A 19,573-nucleotide genomic window follows, 5' to 3' on the forward strand; every position below is an offset into this window, starting at 1 on the left:
TGAGTTGGAAATGTTAGTACATGAGGATGACATAGACCTTGTGGGAATAACAGAGACTTGGTTCGACCGCTCACATGACTGGCTGGCCAATATCCAAGGGTATTTGGTGTACCGGAAGGACAGGGTGGGAAAAAGAGGGGGAGGGGTATGTCTCTATGTCAAGAACAATATAAAGGTGATAGAGAGGAGTGACATTACGGAAGGGATGAGTATGGAGTTAGAATCTGTGTGGGTAGAACTCCATAGGGAAGGAGAAAAGGGAAAAGTAATTGTGGGGGTTTGCTATAGGCCACCTAAACAAGGGGAGGAGGTAGAGCTGAAATTTTTAGCACTAATGGGTAAAGTGGCAAAACTGGGATCAGTCATCATATTGGGGACTTCAATTATCCCGACATTGACTGGGAAGAGGGGACTACACACTCACAGAAGGCCCGTCTATTCACGGAAACCTTACAGGATAATTACATGTCTCAGTTGGTGGATTCTCCGACTAGAGAAAACGCAATCCTGGATCTATTGATCACTAATGACCCAGACCTAATCTCGGAGGTAGGAGTCCAGGACAACCTGGGCACTAGCGATCACAGGATGATCACATTTAGTATAAATAACAATATAACACGGCAAGTGGGGAACATAAGAACCCTAAACTTCAGAAGGGCAGACTTTCCAAAATTGTACTCATTGATGGAAAGGGTAAACTGGGACCAAACCCTGGGATCCCTGACCACAGAGGAAAAATGGGAATGCTTTAGGACCACATTAAGCAAATGCATCTTGCAGTGCATTCCTATGGGAAATACATTTAAAAGAGACAAAAGCAAACCTGGCTGGCTAAACCGTAGCGTTAAAAAACTTATTAGGGGAAAAAAATTGGCCTTCAAGAAATATAAATCAGAGGGCACAGTATCGGCTTTCATACAATACAAGGAGGCAAATAAGAAAAGTAAACACGAAATCAAGTTGGCTAAAATCGACTTTGAGAGACAAATAGCGGAGGATAGTAAAAAAAAAAAACCCAAAGAAATTCTTTAAATATATCAACAGCAAAAAAACTATTGCACACATATTGCACACACAATTGCACACATAATTAACGATGGGAGGATGGTTACAGAGGACACTGAAAAAGCAACCGTGCTGAATGCTTTTTTCTCGTCAGTCTTTACACAGGAAAAGGAGGGGTACACTGACCATGACTGTATGGTTAGTAGTAATACACAGGACTTGCCACTATGGCTTACAGAGGGTGAAATCAGGGAAAGGCTGGATAAACTTAACACAAACAAATCACCAGGCCCGGATGGCGTACATCCGAGAGTACTCAAGGAACTCAGTAAGGTTATATCTAGACCACTGTTCCTGATCTTTGCTGACAGTATTAGGACAGGAGATGTACCAGGGGATTGGAGGAAAGCTAACGTGATTTCAATATTCAAAAAGGGGCAGAGGCATATCCCGGGAAATTATAGGCCTGTCAGTTTGACATCAATAGTATGTAAACTTCTGGAGGGGATGAAAAGGGACTATATCGTACAGTTTGCTAAAGACAACAACATCATCAGCAGTAATCAGCACGGGTTTACAAATGGGCGTTCTTGTCAAACCAATCTCTTAACATTCTACGAGGAGTTGAGCTGTGAGCTAGATAGGGGCAGACCAGTGGATGTGGTGTACCTGGATTTCGCAAAGGCATTTGATACAGTTCCCCACAAGCGCTCAATTTATAAAATAAGGTCTGCAGGTATCGACAGCAGGGATTGCTCTTGGATACGGAACGGGCTAAAAGGGCGTGTCCAAAGGGTGGTAATAAACAGCGCATACTCAGACTGGTCTGAGGTAGTAAGCGGGTCCCCCAAGGCTCAGTCCTGGGACCAACCTTGTTCAATTTACTCATAAACTGCATTGAGGTCGGGGTCAGTAGTTCGAGATCAGTTTTTGCAGATGACACAAAATTGGCCAGGGCAATAACTTCACAGCATGAAGCAGATATCCTACAGAATGACCTGGACAAAATAACGGAGTGGGCAACAACATGACAAATGAGGTTTAATGCGGAGAAGTGTAAGGTTTTGCACTTGGGGACTAAAAACATAAAATCACAATACACGTTAGGAGGGGAACCCATGGGGGAATCAAAGGTGGAGAAAGATCTGGGAGTCTTGGTTGATGATGGATTAGGCAATAGCATGCAATGTCAAGCGGCAGCTGCCAAAGCCAGCAGAATATTAGCATGCATAAAGAAGGGGATGTATTCCAGAGATAAGACTATAATCCTTCCACTTTATAAAACTCTGGTCCGACCGCATCTGGAGTATTCTGTCCAGTTCTGGTCGCCAGTCCTCAGGAGGGATGTGTTGGAGCTGGAGAGAGTCCAGAGAAGGGCAACTAAACTGATTAGGGGATTGGAGGACCTTAATTATGAAGAGCGTCTGCAATCGCTTGATTTATTCTCCCTGGAGAAGAGACGCCTGAGGGGGGACATGATGGCAATTTACAAATATCTCAATGGGGATCTCAGCTTAGACAAAAAGCTGTTTAGTTGAAGGGATTGCACGAGGACTCGAGGGCATACAATGCGATTTAGAGGAGAAGCGTTTTAACCTCAGGCAACATGGGCTACAAGATTGTGGAATTCTCTACCACAAGAGGAGGTTTCTGCGGGAAGTATGGTGGCTTTTAAAAGACTCTTAGACGTACATCTCAAGGATCAGAACATTCAGGGCTATGTGAGATGAATACAGCCACACATACCTACACAGGTTGAACTGGATGGACTATTGTCTTTATTCAACCTCATCTACTATGTAACTATGTAAGGAAGCATTTTCTCATTTTGCATTTCAACTTGTTTATTGTGTGTGTATACGTGGTTGTCAGGTCTATCTATAGCAGTGGTCTTGTTGTTATAATGGTTTAGAGAGAGGTTTACCAATGAAGGATCAAATATATGTGTTAATTTATTTAATTTTGTGCTTTCAAGTTTGTGGATGAACTCCATGAAGAATGGTAGAAGTCAGTCTTTGAGAGACTGGTAGACAGAAGAGGAATATGACAAAGCAACTTGCAGCAAAAAGATTAAATCCCAAAATGGAATGTACAGAAAGAAAATGCAAAACCGCAAGATACTGGTATCAGAGTGCTAGTCAACAATGAAAGGGTTAACTTGAGAGGTAGAGGGGGTTTTTGATCCTGCAGACAGTGGTGTGGGTGATGATCAGGAGAAGTCAGATAATAGACCAGGTCGAATAAATACTTTATGTATTGCCCGTCACAGAGGATCTTTCAATAAAATGTATACAGAAAGACCACTCGCTATGGCAGAAAGCAAAGCCAGATGTGGTAGTAGAAATAGATAGCTGGCAGGAAAAGATCAAAGCGCTGGAACAGCAATCTTCAGTGTACATGCTGTGCTGGATACAGAGAGGTTCCTCCAGGTAGCAAGGTGGCCTCTGTATGAGTGGTCAGGGAATATAGCTTGGTGTAGGTTCACCTATAAGTGCCGGTTCACACTATAGCGTGTGCGGCGATCGCATTTAATATCGGAGTGCACTGCTCCTTCATTACATGCGATCGGATGTGCAGTGCGAATTCAGCCATACACTTTGTATGGTTAATTCGCACTGCACCCACACATAAGTCGCACATGAGGCATTTTTTCAGCCGCATCAGGATCGGATCGCACAGTGGTTCACACTTGTGCGATCCGATCCTGTGCGAACTGTCAGATCGCACTGCGATATGCGATCAAACTGGGGGTGTCGTTAACATTTCATTGACACCCCCAGCGTATCGCATATGGCAGTGTGAACTGCCAGATGTGCGTTTGCGATGCGGGAACAGGCTGCAAATTCGCAGCCTTCCCGCATCGCACAAGTGTGACCCGGCACTGACAGTCCCTGTTCCTATAAGCCAAGCCTGGTGCATTGTGCCTCCCCCAAGAAATGCTAGAGGCTGAACAAAAGTGAACAAGAGAGTTCCCGTGGTTTTTGTGTATTGCTAAGTGTGATGTTTCAAGAAAATATAAAGAGAGATAAAAAAAGAAAAAAAAAAAGTTTGTATCTAATTTAATGTCTCTTCAGCTTTAGGGTGGAGACAGTTCTCAGTTGTGGGACACAGTATGGGTAAGAAAAAAGTTTTATTTACTTGACTTCCTGTTTATCTTGATTTCAGTGAAATGTAGAATGCATAGTACAACTTGTATGCTTTTTTTTTCTTTCTTTTACCTATAGGTGGTGTTGTTGGTGGACTGGTAAGAAAGAATAATTTTTTTTTCTATATATGTTAAGAGAGCACTATCTATATTTTGAAATTAACCACTTCTGGACCGGAAGGATTTGCCCCTTTAACCACCTCAATACAGGGCACTTAAACCCCTTCCTTCCCAGACCAATTTTCAGCTTTTAGCGCTGTTGCAATTTGAATGACAATTGCGCGGTCATGCAACGCTGTACCCAAACCAAATTTGTGTCATTTTTTCCCCACAAATAGAGCTTTCTTTTGGTGGTATTTGATCACCGTCAGGTTTTTTCTTTTTTGGTGCACAAATAAAAAAAGACTGAAAAGTTTGAAAAAAAAAAATAAAGTTTTTTTGTTTAGGTTATAAAATTTTGTAAATAGATATGTTTTTTCCTGCACTGATGAGCACTGATGATGCCGCACTGACAGGCACTGATAAGGAGACACTGATGGGGTGGCACTGATGGGGTGGCACTGATATGCAGCACTGATGGGCACTGATAGGTAGCACTGATATGCAGCAGTGATGGGCACTGATTGGCGGCACTGATGGGCACTGATAGGTGGCACTGTTGGGCGGCAATGATCGGCACTGATGGGTGGCACTGATCGGCACTGATGGGGGGCACTGATGGGCACTGATAGGCAGCACTGGTGGGCAATAATGGGCACTGGTGGGCGGCACTGATAGATGGCAATAACGGCACTGGTGGGCAGCACTGATAGATGGCATTGGTGGGCAACACTGATAGGGAGGGCACTGGGGGGCTCTCTGAGCCCTGCTTGCCATCCCTGGTGGCCATAGTGGGCATCCCTGGTGGTCATGGGTGGGCATCCCTGGTGGCTTAGTGGCACCCCTCCCCCCCCCCCCCCAGGGCTGCACTGGTAATCAATGTTCTGATTACCAGCACAGACCCCCCCTGTGATCAGTGAGTAATTAGAAATACTCACTGATCTCCCCCGCAGCAGCACCGATCATCCCTCTTCTCCTCACTGACAGGATCTGTCAGGAGGAGAAGAGATCGAAGCCGTTACATCGGCTCTATTTACATTACATGACGGCTGTGATTGGACACAGCCGTCATGTGATCAGGAGGGCCAATCACAGGGCCCTCCTGCCGAATGATGTTGCTCTGTGTCCGAGGGACACAGGCACATCGAGATCGCGCCGCTGCGCGTGCCCACGGCGGCGCGATCTCTCTCCTTCTGAAGGACGTTCCCGGAACGTCCATTCAGAAGGACGGGACTCCCGCCCGGCCGTATATCTACAATGGCCCGGGTGGGCCAGGCCATTTTTTGCGGTTCGGCACTGCGTTACTTTAACAGACAATTGCGCGGTCGTGCAACACTATACCCAAATGAAATTGATGTCCTTTTTTCCCAACAAATAGAGCTTTCTTTTGGTGCTCTTTGATCACCTGTGCGATTTTTATTTTTTGCATTATAAACAGAAAAAGAGCGACAATTCTGAAAAAAAAAAACATTTTTTTACATTCTGCTATATAACATTAAAAAAAAATAATTAAAAAACGTATTTTGATTTGATAGTTTGCGCAAAAGCTATGGGTTCTACAAACTAGGGGAACGATTTGTCATTTTTATTTATTTATTTTTACTAGTAATGGTAGCGATCTGCGATTTTTAGTGGGACTGTGACATTGCGGTGGACAGATCAGACCCCTAACTGACATTTTTGACACTTTTTGGGGGACCAGAGACATTACTACAGTAATCGGTGATAAAAATATGCACTGTTACTGTAATAATGACATTGGCAGGGAAGGGGTTAACCTAGTGGGTGATCAAGGGATTAAATGTAAGCCTAGGGGAGTGTTTCTAACTGTGGGGGGAATAGGCTCTTGAAATGATCATTGAGATCTGTGATCCTATATAGAAGGATCACAGGCGCTCTGTGATCATTCCAGAGAAAAGAATGGTCAGCTGTGTTTACAACAGATGCCCGTCCTTCTCTCTGAGCGGGGAGCGATCCCGGATGGCCGGCGGCAAACGTGGCTGCCGGCCCCATGCATCGGCATCCCCGCTGCCAAGTAGCATCAGGCGCGCGACCGACATAGTACTACATCGGTTCGCGCAGGAGGGGCTGTCTGCTGCAGTAAAACTGCAGTGGGCGGTCCTTAAGAGGGTAAAAAATACACAAATAATTTGAGTTGGAACAAATAACAAGAAAACAGGGGAGCAGGATCCCTATTAGCATGATAGTAATAATTTAGTAAAAGAAAAAAAATAGCACACTTACAGTTAAAATTCAGCAATCAGCATGGGTGGTAGGAGTCGCCAAAGTGGAGACAAAGCAAGGCTTTGTACAGGAAACTACAACTCCAAATCCCCTGGTGGACATCACAAGTGTGCTATTTTTAACAACTTGACCTCCACAAATAGTGCTTTCATGGCTCTGCGTCATGCTATCAAGACTACGGGTCAACCCAGCCCCCTTGACCCCTATAGGACGTCCCTGAATATAGCACAAAATGCAGGCAGTACCTGGTGTAGGTGTTTTTATTTTGCCCTCGCTCTGGATATTCCTGTTTTTTCCTGTGTTCCTGCCGGAGGTCCCATGGTGGAAAGTCCTCTTGTTGGGGGTAAACCCCCCCTGATTTTGGACGCTCCTGGGACCGGAGCATGGCATCCATATAACATGTTGCAGCCTTTTGTGTGTAGGAGCGGCTATCCTGGGCTCTCTATCTCCCTTCTTCCCTTGTTCCTGGATGGAGTCAATAGGGCATGCATTTCACGCTGGTTCAGGCCTCGGTTTCCCTCTTAGCTTGGCGAGCTCTCATTGGAGGAGGGATGGGCACTTCCTTTAAAAGCTTTTCTGCTTCTTCCTATGCTGCTGCTGCCCTGGCTGCCTGCCATCTATTCTCGGATAAGTGTGCCTGGTTTTCCCTTGAACAAAATATAGTCTCTGTCTCACCTCGTCTCCTCCTTCCTTCCAGCTTGCTAGGTGATCTTTTGCCTGCTTATCCTCTGGGAGTGTATCTCCATCCGCCTTGTGCTGTCTGGGAATTTTTTCTGCCTGTACTCTGATGAGTGCAGGACATTTTTTTATTTTTTCTCCTAGGCTTTCTTTCTATCTACTTTTCCAACATTTTAGGCAGTTTGCCGCGTTCCTTGAACCCCCTAGAACTGAGGGCAGCCAGGGAGGCTCTGAAGTTGTTTCTGCCTGTAATCCAGGACAAGAGAGTCAAACTTCTTATGGACAAGATGGCGAATGTCTCGTACATTGTGAAGCAGGGGCAACAAGTCTGCGGCTTCTCCAGAATACTGCGGAAATCTTCTCTTTTGGCGAAGCCCACCTGCTGGACCTATCTGCTTTGTATCTCCCGGGCCCTCAGAATACTCTGGCAGACCAACTGAGCAGGAAGTTCTCCAGCCACATGGAATGGATGCTGAATCTGAAATATCTAGCAAGAATTATTGCTCAGTGGGGGTTCCCGAAATAGATTTAATGGGGATACCGTTCAGTTGTCAGGTGCCCTCGTTTTTCTCCAGCTTCTTTTACCCGCAAGCTCTGGCTCAGGATGCTCTCTCTCAGAAATGGTGCTTCTATCTAGTCCACCTATTTCAGCCAATTGCTCTGATCCTCAAGTCATTACTAAAGATCATGGAGGAAGAAGTTTTTGTGATAGCGCCTTCTGGCCAGGGAGGCCATGGTTTCTCCTTCTTTGTCACCTGGCGGCATGTCCTACAATCAGGTTGCCTCAAGCCAGAGACCTTCTCATTTGCAACGGACTCACTCACCCCAACCCGGCCCGTTTGGCCTTGACTGTGTGGAATTTGAGAAGAGCAAGCTCCAAAGCCTAAAATATCTCTGACTCGGTAATGTCCACCATTCTATCAGCCAGGAAGCATTCTACCAAGGCCACTTATTACACGGTGTGGCAAAGGTTTGAAACGTTCTCGGTTCAATGGGGGTTTTCTTTCCGTTTCCCCTCGGTGGCTAATATATTGGACTTCTGCAGTCTGGCCTTGACACAGGACTAAGCTACAACACCCTTAAAGTTCAGGTGTCAGCACTTCCGGCCCTTACTGATACCCCATGGTCAAAGGAGCCTCTGGTAGTCCGATTCCTCCGAGCAGCAATCAAAATATTCCCTCTTTTTCATCCATTCTTTCCAAAATGAGATTTACTATTAGTTTTGAGCAGGTTGCTGAAGACCCCCTTTTTCCCGGATTCAGACAGTCCTTTATGGTATCTCACTTTGAAAAAGTTTTTTTTGACAGCCTTTGTCTCGGCTAGACTGGTCTCGGACATTGCAGCTTTCTCCTGCAAAGAGCCATTCTGCACCTTCTTTCCGGACAGCGTGGCCTTCCCCGAAGTTCCTTCCTAAAGTCTCGTCAGATTTCTATTTTAATTGGGAGTCCGTTCTCCCGGCCTTTTCACCTTCTCATTCAAACTTGGAAGAGCCATGATGGCATAATCTAGATATGAAGTCTCTCCTGCAAACATATTTGGCCAGAATGATCTCCTTCCGAAAGACAGATGCTCTTTTTGCATTTCCAAAGGGCCCAGCATGGGTATGCTGACCCCCCCCCCCCAAAGTCCTCTCTACATGGATAGTTAAGGCGATCCATGTATCCAAGCGATTCTACTCCCTGGAAGGCCCCGCTTTGGAGATCCGGGCACACTCCACAAGGGCAATCTCATCCTCATGGGCAGCTTCGTCCAAGGTATCGGCGGACATAGGAGATCTCCAACTTGTTGCCTTACAGAATAATACCTTCATTAAGCACTATAAGCTGGACGTGGTTTTGTCCCAGTACGCTCAGATGGGTGCTTCAGTATTGTCTTCTGCTCTGTCAAGATATAAAAAAAAAATTCTCTGCAGCAGCACTTTGGATTTGGCTAGCCAAGTCCCGTAGACTTGATGGCATGATGCAGAGCCAGGAAAACCGAAAATTTTTACCAATACTTACTGTAATTTTGATTTCCTGGCTCTATGTCATGCCAGCACAAGACCTCCTTGGTCCATCGCAAGCTTTTTATAGAACCCCTTCACCAGGTACTGCCTGCCTTTTTGCCTTTTATGCTGTATTCAAGGATGTCCTATAGGGGTCAAGGGGATGGGGTTGACCCGTAGTCTTGATGGCATGACACAGAGCTAGGAAAGGAAAATTATGGTAAGTATTGGTAACAATTTTCCGTTTTCTTTTGGTGGTATTTGATCATCTCCGTGTTTCTTATTTTTTGCGATATCAACAAAAAAAAAAACCCTGATAATTAAAAAAAATTAAAAATTTTTCTTTCTGCTATAAAACATATCCAATAACAAAATTATAAAACAATCTATTTTTTCATACATTTAAGCCAATATGTATTCTTCTACATATTTTTGTTAAAAATATCCCAATAAGCGTATAGTTATGGGTTTGCACAAAAGTTATAGCATCTACAACAGGGGTGCTCAACCTGTGACCCTCCAACTGTTGCGGAACTGCAAGGCCCGTGAGGCTGACCATTACAAGCATGACTCCCAAAACCAGAAGGATGATTGGACTTCCTCAACAGCTGGAGGGCCACAGGTTGAGCACCCATGGTCTACAAACTATGGGATATTGTTATTTATTTCATTTATTTATTTATTTTACTAGTAATCTTGGTGATCAACGACTTATAGCAGAACTATGATATTGCAGTGGACATTCTGACACTGACACTTTTTGGGAACTAGTGACACTAATACAGCGATCAGTGCTTAAAATATACACTGTCATTGTACTAAAGACACTGGCTGGGAAGGGGGTTAACAGGGGTGATCAAAGGGTTAACTATGTGCCTAACTAGTGTTTATGTGAGCTGTGTGAGGTGCTTTTACTAGAGGAAGAGGTGGAATTGATTTGCTGTTTTGCAGGGACACAAACTCCATCCCTCCCCCCCCCCCCCCCGTTAGAACAGCAGTCTGCCTTGTTTACATAGGCAGTATCAGAATAGAGGTACTCACTGAGGCCGAGATGCCGAGAGCAGTTCGCTGTTGCGACTAATCGCAATTCGCCCCTCCTGGAGGTGATTCAGAGGGTGGATGGCACAAAGAGGCAAAAGCTACCAGCAGGCAGGGTACAGCTTGCGTGGAGGTCCTGTAGAACTGGAGCAGACTGATCAGGATCCAGCAGAATAAGTAGGTAGAAAGTACGGAGCAAGCTGAGGGTCAAACACATGTAAGCAGACAATCCGGGTCACAGGCTGGGGGTCAAGGCATTGAAGACAGGAGGCAAGACTGGGTCACAAGCAGAAGGTCGAGGCACAGGGGACTGAAGGTGAATCCGGGTCGCAGGCAGAGGGTCAAACACAGGAGGCAGGAACAAAGTCTGTGAAACAAGCCAAGGTCGGGTCCAGGAGAAGATCAGAGTAGGTCAGGGTCGATCCGGGTCACACAGGTAAACGATCAAACAGGAAATCAGGTACAGGAAGCTGAAGACAAACCAGCAATTCTTCTAAACACTTGCTCAGCTTTTATAGGCAGCCAGAAAGTCATGTGGTGTGTGTGTCATGTGGCGGCCAGTCTGCAGCTGAAGGTTTCTCGGATAGGCAGATTGCAATTCTGTGTGTCTGCCTGACAATCGGCGGATGCTGGAGGACATTGAGTACCTGGCACCCGCAGATCGGCTTTATCTGTGTTAATCACAGTGAAAGCGAGCCACAGCGGCGGCTCGCATTCGTGTGCTCCCTACCCGATCCAGCGCACAGCTGCTGACCTGTAGCAGTAAAACTGCTATAGGGCAGACAGAAAGCTGTTAATTTTTTTTTTTTTTTTTTTTTTAATTTATATCTTTATTTGTTTTTTTTTTATACATATATTTCCATACACATACAGAAAGATCATCCAACACAACTGGCTTCTTCAATAATTTCAAAATCATACCCATATATCATAAACTCTACTGCATTTCATCAGTTCCCATCAGAACGCCAAACAAAACATAAAACAAAACCAAACAAAACAAAACAACAACAAAAAAAAAAAAAAAGAAAAAAAGAATCCCTTAATACATCCGAGAGGGGGTGAGAGAGATCAATCTCCACAATGGAATACACCTATACAATTCCTTATACTTCCTTAAACCCGTTTTGAGCTGTCTACCAACTTATAATATTATAATTACAACTCGACATATCCGTTTCTACTTCCTATCCATAGCCCCCTCTGCATAATTGGTCTCCAGATAATGAACCCAGGGCCTCCATCTGCTCCTAACCTGTTCCTCCGTATTTCCCAGCGTGGCTGAAAGCTATTCCATTTTAAAAATCTCATTGACTTTCGCAGTCCACACCTCAATTCTTGGCGTCACTTCCTGTTTCCAGAAAATGGGTATGCATGCTTTTGCCGCGTTGAGTAATCGCAGGACCAGGGATTTTCTATAGCTCCTCACAGAGCTCTTTGTCAAATGTAACAAGGCATGCGCAGGGTCATCTTGTATATCCACGCTAGTCATTTGCTTAATGACTGCTGCTACCTTTTTCCAGAAAGGACGTACAGCTTTGCACTCCCAGAATATGTGCAGCATATTTCCTTCTTCCACTCCGCATCGCCAACATTTATCCGATATGGTTTCGTCTATTTTATGCAATACTGATGGAACTCTATACCATCTAGTCAATATTTTGTATCCTGTTTCTTGAATTTTGCTGTCCATCGAGGATTTATGAACTAATCCTAGAATTTTGTTAACTTGTTCTCTAGTCCATGACTCATTTAATTCCTGTTCCCATTTTTGTATAAACCGTAAATGCTGTTCTTCTATTTCTTCTGTTAATTGTGCATAAAATACCGAAATCAGATGGCCAGTGGTATCACCTGTTCTGCACATATTCTCGAAGTACGTCAGCTCTCGCGGAACATACCCCCTTTGCTGCACCGCCTTAGGGAAATGGTATATTTGATAAACACTAAAATAATCTAATGAACCACTTGTTGCCTCACTGATCTCCTCATGAGAGGGTATAGGGCCACTTTTCCATGTCTCATAGATGCGCGATCTTCCCTCCTGTGCCAACTTCCTTACTCTGCCATTTATACACCCCGGGGGGAAATCTGGGTTGCCTACTAATGATATCATTGGTGACGGGTCTGGAGCTATCTTCCAGTGCATCTGGATTCTTCTTGTCTCTTTTAACGTTGCGCCCACTGTCGGTTGTTTGAAAATCTTGTTCTTTACTTCATACACTGACCAGGGGGCCAGGGGGGACATCTGTCCTGCTTCCTCTATCTACATTCACCCATCGTTTAGACCAGGGGTGGGGAACCTTTTTTCTGCCAAGGGCCATTTGGGTATTTATAAAACCATTCGGGGGCCGTACAAAATTATTACCTTAAAAATTAGCCTGTTATATTTGGTCAAACATTTAATTAACTCACCCCTAATGTGATGGCTGCAACTGCTTCTCTTTGGTGAGGTGTGTGATGTTAGCTGGTATTGATGATGTTGCTACTCACAACAGGTTTTCCAGGTTTGCGTCGGTCAGTCTGGAGCGCAGTTGACTTTTTTGCGGTGGTAAGTTTTGAAAAGAACTGCTGGTGGGTATAGCTGGCTGGTACTGCTGGTGGGTACAGCTGGCTGGTACTGCTGTGGGTACTGCTGGCTCAGGCTGGCACTGCTGGCTTGTACTGTGCTGTAAGTACTGCTGGATGGTACTGCTGGCTCAGGCTGATACTGCTGTGGGTACTGCTGGCTGGTACTGCTGTGGGTACTGCTGGCTCAGGCTGGTACTGATGGCTGGTACTGTGCTGTGGGTACTGCTGGCTGGTACTGCTGGCTCAGGCGGGTAATGCTGTGGGTATTGCTTGCTCAGGCTGGTACTGCTGGCAAGTACTGATGGCTGGTATTGCTGTGGGTACTGCTGGCTGGTACTGTTGTAGGTACTGCTGACTCTGGCTGGCACTGCTGACTCTGACTGGTACTGCTGGTTATGGCTGGTACTGCTGTGTGTACTGCTGGTACTGCTGTGAGTACTGCTGGTTCTGGCTGGTACTGCTGGCTCTGGCTGGTACTGCTGTGTGTGCTGCTGGCGGGAAATGCTGGCTAGGAGAAGTGTAGCAGCACCACGCTGGAGGAAGATGTGATGTTTCAGGTATTGGTCACAGGCGGAGTGCATAACGGAGACTGTCATAACGGAGCAGGAACTATACAGGAAGCATCGGCTCCATTCTGACAGATCAGCTGAGAGACACAGACTCAGCTGCATGGGGGGCCGGACCAGATGATTTCAGGGGCCGCATACGGCCCCCGAACAGTAGGTTCCCCACCCCTGGTTTAGACGATCTGCAGCACTGCCAATCTGTTACCCTTCCCAAATGTATAGCTCTATAGTATTTTAGAATATCTGGCAACCCGATGCCCCCTCTTGCTTCTGCATCTTAATTCGGGGTGACTTATTTCCCCAAATATATGAACGGAGAAGTCCCTTTATTGTTTGAAAAAATGCTAATGGGACCTTGATCGGGATTGCCTGCATAATATACAAGATTCGGGGTAACACATTCATCTTGAGTACGCTGCATCGACCGAACCAGGTCAATGCTAGTACCTGCCATGCTCTAAGATCTGTACTAATCTTTTCTATCAGGGGGAGATAGTTCTTTCTGTACAGTTCTAAGGGATCCAACTTTATCTGTATCCCTAGATACTTCAATGTACCTGTGGCCCACTGAAACGGAAATGATAATCATAAGATGTTCTCTTCTTGGGTAGATAACGAGATATTAAGTGCCTCTGATTTAGTTAAATTTATCTTATAATTTGAAAGATTGCTATATACTTGCAGAGCTTCTAAAATACTCGGAAGCGTTATGGATGGATTAGTTGCGAAAAATAACAAGTCATCCGCAAATGCGGCTACTTTGTGCTGTTCGCCGCCAATGTGTATTCCTGCTATGTCCAGGGAACTCCGCAAACAGCATAGCAATGGTTCCAAACACAGGATAAAAATAAGTGGAGACAGTGGGCACCCTTGCTGGGTACCATTATTTATTGTAAAATAATCTGACCTCCACTCATTTACTCGAACCGCTGCTGTGGGTGAGTTATACAGTGCCATGATATACTGTCGCATTTGAGGACCTAGCCCTATATATGACAGGGTGGCGCGTATAAAATCCCACGCCACCCTGTCAAAAGCTTTTTCTGCATCTGCAGCTAAGAGAACTAGTTTCCTCTGTGTTATTCGTGCCCGATGTATCAAATCAATTGCTCGGATTGTATTGTCCCCGGCCTCCCGGGACGGTACAAATCCCACTTGGTCATAGTGTACCAGTTTCTTTATGTATGGTAAGATACGATTTGCCAGAATTCTCGAGTACAGCTTAGTGTCCACATTTATCAAAGATATTGGGTGATAATTACAACATACAAGGGGATCTTTCCCCCCTTTATGAATTAGGACTATATGTGCCCTCAACGAATCCGGGGGGAACTTTTCCCCACTTCCAATTTCATTAAAATGTAATAGTAGGGGCTTCTGTAACCGCTCCCAGAATTTCTGGTAGTAAGTTAAAGTAAGGCCATCCGGGCCAGGAGCTTTATGTAATCTAGATTGTGCGAATGCGATCGATATCTCTTCTCCCGAGACCTTATCTTCTAATGTGAGTGCTTGTTCCTCTGATAGTGTATTCATACCTGATTCTCGTAGGTACTTATCTATCTGTTCCCTTTTTTTAACATTAGATCTCCCTCCCCCCACTTCCGGCAGGTTATACAGAGACTGAAAATAGGAACAGAACTCGTCTGCTATGTCTGCAGATGTATTTACCTCTCCTCCTTTTGTGTCCCTCATACGCGTTATTTGGGTTCTTCTATTCGGTCCCCTAATCGCTCTCACTAATAGTGCCCCTGGTTTGTTGGAATATTCGTAGAAATGCCTTTTTACCCACAGCATACTCCGCACAGTCTTTTGGAACAGCATACGATTTAATTCCTCCCTTGCCTGGGTAAGGGGCGTCAAATGTACCTCTGCGAGTGTTTTTTTATGTAACCTACTCAGCTGTTCTATCTTACTCAAATATTCCCTAATTTTAGCTTCTCTTTCTCTTTTCCGTTGTGTGCCCAACTGAATTAATACCCCCCTTATTACACACTTATGTGCTTCCCAGATAACGGAGGGTGAAATGGGCTCCGAAGTATTTTCCTTAAAGTAATGGTCTAATGCCTCATCTATCACTCCTACATCTTCTGCGGATTGTAACACTGCCTCATTTATTCGCCAAGACTTTGGTCTCGGTGTCTTGGGTCCCCATTCTATAGACACAAATGCTGGAAAATGGTCTGAGATTGAGAAATCCCCTATATCTGAAGCTGTCACCAATGGCAAATCTGCTTGTGTCACCATGATTCTGTCAATCCGACTATATGTGTCGTGTATTGACGAATAGTACGTGTAATTTCTCTCTGCTGGGTGCATTGTTCTCCAAGGGTCTATCAGCCCCAGAAGAGATATTTCTCGTTGCATCTTTCGTAGTTTTGCATATGAAATGCTTGAACTTTTCTTTGAGGTGTCTATCAACGGTTCTGCAGCATAGTTAAAATCACCTCCCATTACAAGATGTCCCTCTCGGAATTTAATCACAATTGGTAGTAGTTTCTGTAGAAATACTAAATGATCAGAATTAGGAAAATAAACGTTCAGAAGGGTTACCTCTACTCGTCCTATATTCCCTTTTACCAACAGGTATCTGCCTAGCGGGTCTGCTATTTCTTCTTTCATACTCCAAGTCAAAGAGCTGGATATTAATATACTCACCCCCTTTGACTTGGATATGGGTGATGTGGCGTGGTACGACCACGGATAGTCCCTATTGCCAAACTTCGGTAGTGCATCTTTTTTTTCTTAAAAAGTATGTAGAAATGTCCGAGCTTTTGGCCCCGGCTCGCTTTGTTTCAGAGCTGGGTGTAGTACTCATTTATGCGGCGGAATCCGATCTAGGTCGCCCGCTCACCCGGTCACTTCATCCACATGTTTCCTCCAACTCTGCTGCTTTCAATCGCCCGGCATTCCTGTGCGCCTCCGCTAACTATTTGTCCACCTCCCGAGCTCTCGTGCTCCTACAGCATCCGGGTATTGATGTTTCTTCGGAGCAGAGCACAGCCCGCAGGTTTGGCGTGGGGTATGGGGATGTTCGTCCAATACGAGGCTACTACCTCCACTCGGATCACGGAGCTCCGGCTACTCGCGTCCTCACGTCTCCATTGTTAGACCACGCCCCTCCTCGGGCCAGGGGAGGAGATGCGGTGATCACCACCGCTCTTCCCCCAGCAGTTAATAATTTAATTTACTATTACTATATTATTTATTATTTAATTTACTATACTATGGGCATCCTTTTATATATATTTCCTTTTGAGCTTTAACCCTTGAGAGATGAGTTAACCACTTCACAATACAGGGCACTTTTACCCCCTTCCTGCCCGACCAATTTTCAGCTTTCAGCGCTTTCATACCTTGAAAGACAATGTCATGCTACACTGTACCAAAACAAAAAATGTAATCATTTTTTTTTTCACACAAATAGAGCTTTCTTTTGGTGGTATTTAATCACCATTGTGTTTTTTATTTTTTTGTGATACAAGTGAAAAAAAGAGCAAAAATTTTGAAGAAAAATTTTATTATAAAATTTTTTTATAACATTTTGCAAATAAGTAATTTTTCATCATACTTTTTGGGCCAAAATTTATACCACCACATATCTTTGGTAAAAATAAACCAAATTAATGTATATTATTTAGTATGCGTAAAAGTTAGAGTCTACAAGCTATGGTACCAATCATTGAAAATTGATCACACCTGATGTACTGACTGTCTATCTCATTTCTTGAGGCCCTGAAATGTCAGGACAGTACAAATACCCCCCAAATTACCACTTTTTAGAAAGTAGACAGTCCAAGATATTTAGTAAGAGGCATGGTGAGTTTTTTTTAAGTTGTAATTTTTTCCACAATTAAGTTATTTCTCACACACAGCAATTACACCCCAAAACAGATTTTGCCACTCGTCCTGAGTATGGCGATACCACATGTGTGAGACATACAAAGGCTCAACATCCAAAAAGCACCTCCGGGCTTTCTAGGGACATAAATTACGCACATACAGTGCATCCAAAAAGTATTCACAGCGCTTAATTTTCTCTATCGCTCATTGACAGACGTAGTCTTCTTGATTCTCAAGAGCTGGGTTATGTTGTCTCCGCAGGAGTAGGACTAGGCAGAATGACAAAACGTTCTGGCTCCACCCTAGGGGGCAGTCCCTGAGGGTATATCCTCCCTCTCTCTGCTACAGGGAATCAGTTTTTTTCTGTCTAGTCAGGAGTAAGGACCTAAGTTCCTTGCTGGGATCTTTTGGTCCTGGCAAGACTTTTTTTCTTTAAGAAAAAGACATTTTTTAGGTAGTTTTCTCCAGTGTTTTTTTCCTGTGAGATCTTCAAGCAAAAATGCCGGACTGGGCGACACTTGTGGTCACCCCAGCCGGCCTACGAGCGCGTGCAGACCATGGCATTGCGCTTGGTCGGCCGCGACATATTCAAGTAAGTATGCGGGGCCGGGCGACGGGCTGGATGTTGAGATCCAGTGGTCACCCCGGTTTCTGCCTAAAAGCGCGTGCAGACCAGTGCGCTGAGTCGGCCGCGACGGAGTCCCAGTAAAGGGACTGACTTTGCGAGTTAAAAGCTCGCTTGGACGCCAGGACCAGAGAGTCGAGGCGTCCACAAACCCCCACCCCGGTGGAGAGGGTATTGTGAAGAGAGGGTGCCTGTCGGTTCGGTATGGTGAGTAAACGTTCCCTTTTTTTCCTCATTTATGAGGCAGTATATATTATGGGCCCCTCCATATATGGTCAGTATATATCTGATACTTACAAGTCCCCCTTGTAATACAGCATGTGTTTGTGGGAAGTGGACTTGGTTCAAGAGCTAACACTCTACCCAGGTGCAGGTGGATGTGCTGGGAAGACGATATCGGCGGTCCGCCGCCATTTTGCCGTAGACCGAATGCATATATGTCCTCAGGTCACGCCGGCCGCCATGTTTTTGGAGTCTTATGTCTCTTCTATGGGGGCGGCCATGTTTTGTGAGCCCAGCTTCCTCGTGGAGGGCTGGGAACGCCGGAAGGCGTACACAGGGGGCGGAGCCACGCCTTCTGCCCGGGAAAAAGCAAACAGCTCCTTCCAGTCTGTGTAAGACAGACGCTGGCTGCAGTTTGTTGGAAACTGCACTGCATCGGTTGGTGAGCCTTGGGGGTCCCTCTCTCTCTCTCTGGGATCGAGAAGCAGGTACTCTGAGGGGCGCTATTGCGCTAGGGGGAGACACACAAAAAAAAAAGAAAAAGTTTTTTTTGTTTTTGCTGGCAAAAGTGTCCTGTATTAACATGGACCCTGCCACTCATGTATCTCCTCCGGATCCCCTCGAGGGGTCTGCGGGATCCTCCAGCACCCCATTGACAATTGAATCTTTGTCAGCTATTATGGAAACTTTTGTGTCCCGGGTGGAAGTGGCTTGTCAGGGACAGGGCGCAAGAAAGCGACCCCCGCCTAACCCCTTATTATCTGAAACCTCGGATTCAGACTCTGAGCCTATTTCTGCAGTTGCAGGTACTTCATCTGGTATTGGTGTCTCGGGTCCTGTCTCTTCAGACAGTGAGGAGGATGTTTCGGCATCCGCCATAGCCCGAGAGGAAGCGTTGGTAAACGCACTCATTGTATCTGTTCAAGAGACTTTAAGGTTACAGGGTATTCCATCAGAAATAGCTGAAACTGAGATCCCTTTTGGGACTAAAAAGCGCATCAAAGTAGCAAAGGTTTTTCCATTGCCCAAATGTTTTGGCAATCCAATCGATGAAGAATGGCGTCTGCCAAAACGCACCTTTAATATTTCTAAACGCATTGACAGGCGTTATCCGTTTGAGGAAACCCTTATTAAAAAATGGACAGAACCACCTGTGGTGGATTCACCTATTGCTAGATTGAATAAAGCCACGGTTATTCCTTTAGAAGACGCTCCGTCTTTTAAAGATCCAGTGGATCGCAAGATAGAAGCTATGTCTCGCACCATGTTTTCCTTGATTGGATCAGCTTTCAGGCCAATAATTGCTATTGGTCTGGTTTCGCAGGCTGTAACTGAATGGACCAAGTGGTTACGCCGGGACTTAGAAGAAGTCCCTCAGGCGGTATCAGATTTGTTGGAACAAATGATACAGGGGTTACAGTTTGTATGTGATGCGGCGTTAGACGCCACTCCATTAATGGCGCGAGCATCAGTCTCAGCAGTGGTTCTCAGGCGTACACTGTGGCTAAAAGGTTGGTTAGCCGACCAAGGTTCCAAAAAAGCATTGGCTAATA

General features: G+C 45.2%; 1 protein-coding gene across 1 annotated transcript in view; it reads left to right on the forward strand.

Moving 5' to 3' along the window:
* The window catches only part of SERHL2 (serine hydrolase like 2), a gene marked incomplete at both ends in the record, with an annotated part of 881,593 nt that overhangs the window by 108,779 nt on the left and 753,241 nt on the right, over positions 1-19,573 (forward strand). Inside the window, 2 exons of the mRNA XM_082266295.1 lie at positions 4,083-4,124; positions 4,233-4,252. Of these exons, the coding sequence (XP_082122421.1) occupies positions 4,083-4,124; positions 4,233-4,252 (62 nt within the window). The remainder of the gene's footprint in view (positions 1-4,082; positions 4,125-4,232; positions 4,253-19,573) is intronic.

The sequence above is a fragment of the Pelophylax lessonae genome, assembly GCF_965119305.1.
Source record: "Pelophylax lessonae genome assembly, chromosome: 8".
In the NCBI taxonomy this organism is placed as follows: domain Eukaryota; kingdom Metazoa; phylum Chordata; class Amphibia; order Anura; family Ranidae; genus Pelophylax; species Pelophylax lessonae.